This window comes from Camelina sativa, unplaced genomic scaffold (genome assembly GCF_000633955.1).
Source record: "Camelina sativa cultivar DH55 unplaced genomic scaffold, Cs unpScaffold06007, whole genome shotgun sequence".
Taxonomy (NCBI): domain Eukaryota; kingdom Viridiplantae; phylum Streptophyta; class Magnoliopsida; order Brassicales; family Brassicaceae; genus Camelina; species Camelina sativa.
The window spans coordinates 1-528 of NW_010927089.1; the positions used below are offsets into that span (position 1 = coordinate 1).

The 528-nt window shown below is 36.6% G+C and overlaps 1 protein-coding gene across 1 annotated transcript; it reads left to right on the top strand.

The window, feature by feature from the left end:
• Positions 1-16: 16 nt before the first annotated feature.
• Positions 17-521, top strand: LOC104774834 (glycine dehydrogenase (decarboxylating) 1, mitochondrial-like). The gene is made up of 2 exons (XM_010499261.2): positions 17-232; positions 313-521. Exons 1-2 carry the CDS (start codon positions 110-112, stop codon positions 499-501), a joined length of 312 nt encoding a protein of 103 aa, XP_010497563.1. The 5' UTR covers positions 17-109; the 3' UTR covers positions 502-521.
• Positions 522-528: the final 7 nt, after the last annotated feature.

Below are 528 nucleotides of genomic sequence, written 5' to 3' on the forward strand. Positions count from 1 at the left end.
TCTCATCTTTATTTTTATTTTTAACTATGTGATTAGGTACCACACAGAGCATGAGTTGCTTAGGTACATTCACAAGTTACAGAATAAGGATCTATCACTGTGCCACAGCATGATTCCGTTGGGATCTTGTACGATGAAACTAAATGCGACAACTGAAATGATGCCAGTTTCATGGCCAAGTTTCACCGACATTCACCCTTTTGCTCCTGTTGAACAAGCACAAGGTTATCAGGTTAGTCACTTTCTTGATTCATCTGAGGTTTGATCTATGAAATTGAAATATGAACTGATTTCGTTTCTACATTTATGTAGGAAATGTTCCAAAATTTGGGTGATCTCTTATGTACAGTCACTGGGTTTGACTCTATCTCATTTCAACCTAATGCTGGCGCTTCTGGTGAGTATGCCGGGCTTATGGTTATCCGTGCATATCACATGGTAAAAGCTTACATCCTAAATTTGAATCTAATTGTTCACCTTCAATTTATTTTAATTGTATAAACTGAAAAGTGAATGAATGAATGCATT

Coding starts and splice junctions, on each gene's coding strand:
- LOC104774834 (XM_010499261.2), top strand. CDS start 110: ATGATTCCGTTGGGATCTTGTACGATGAAACTAAATGCGACAACTGAA. Junction 233..312: donor AACAAGCACAAGGTTATCAG/GTTAGTCACTTT, acceptor ACATTTATGTAG/GAAATGTTCCAAAATTTGGG.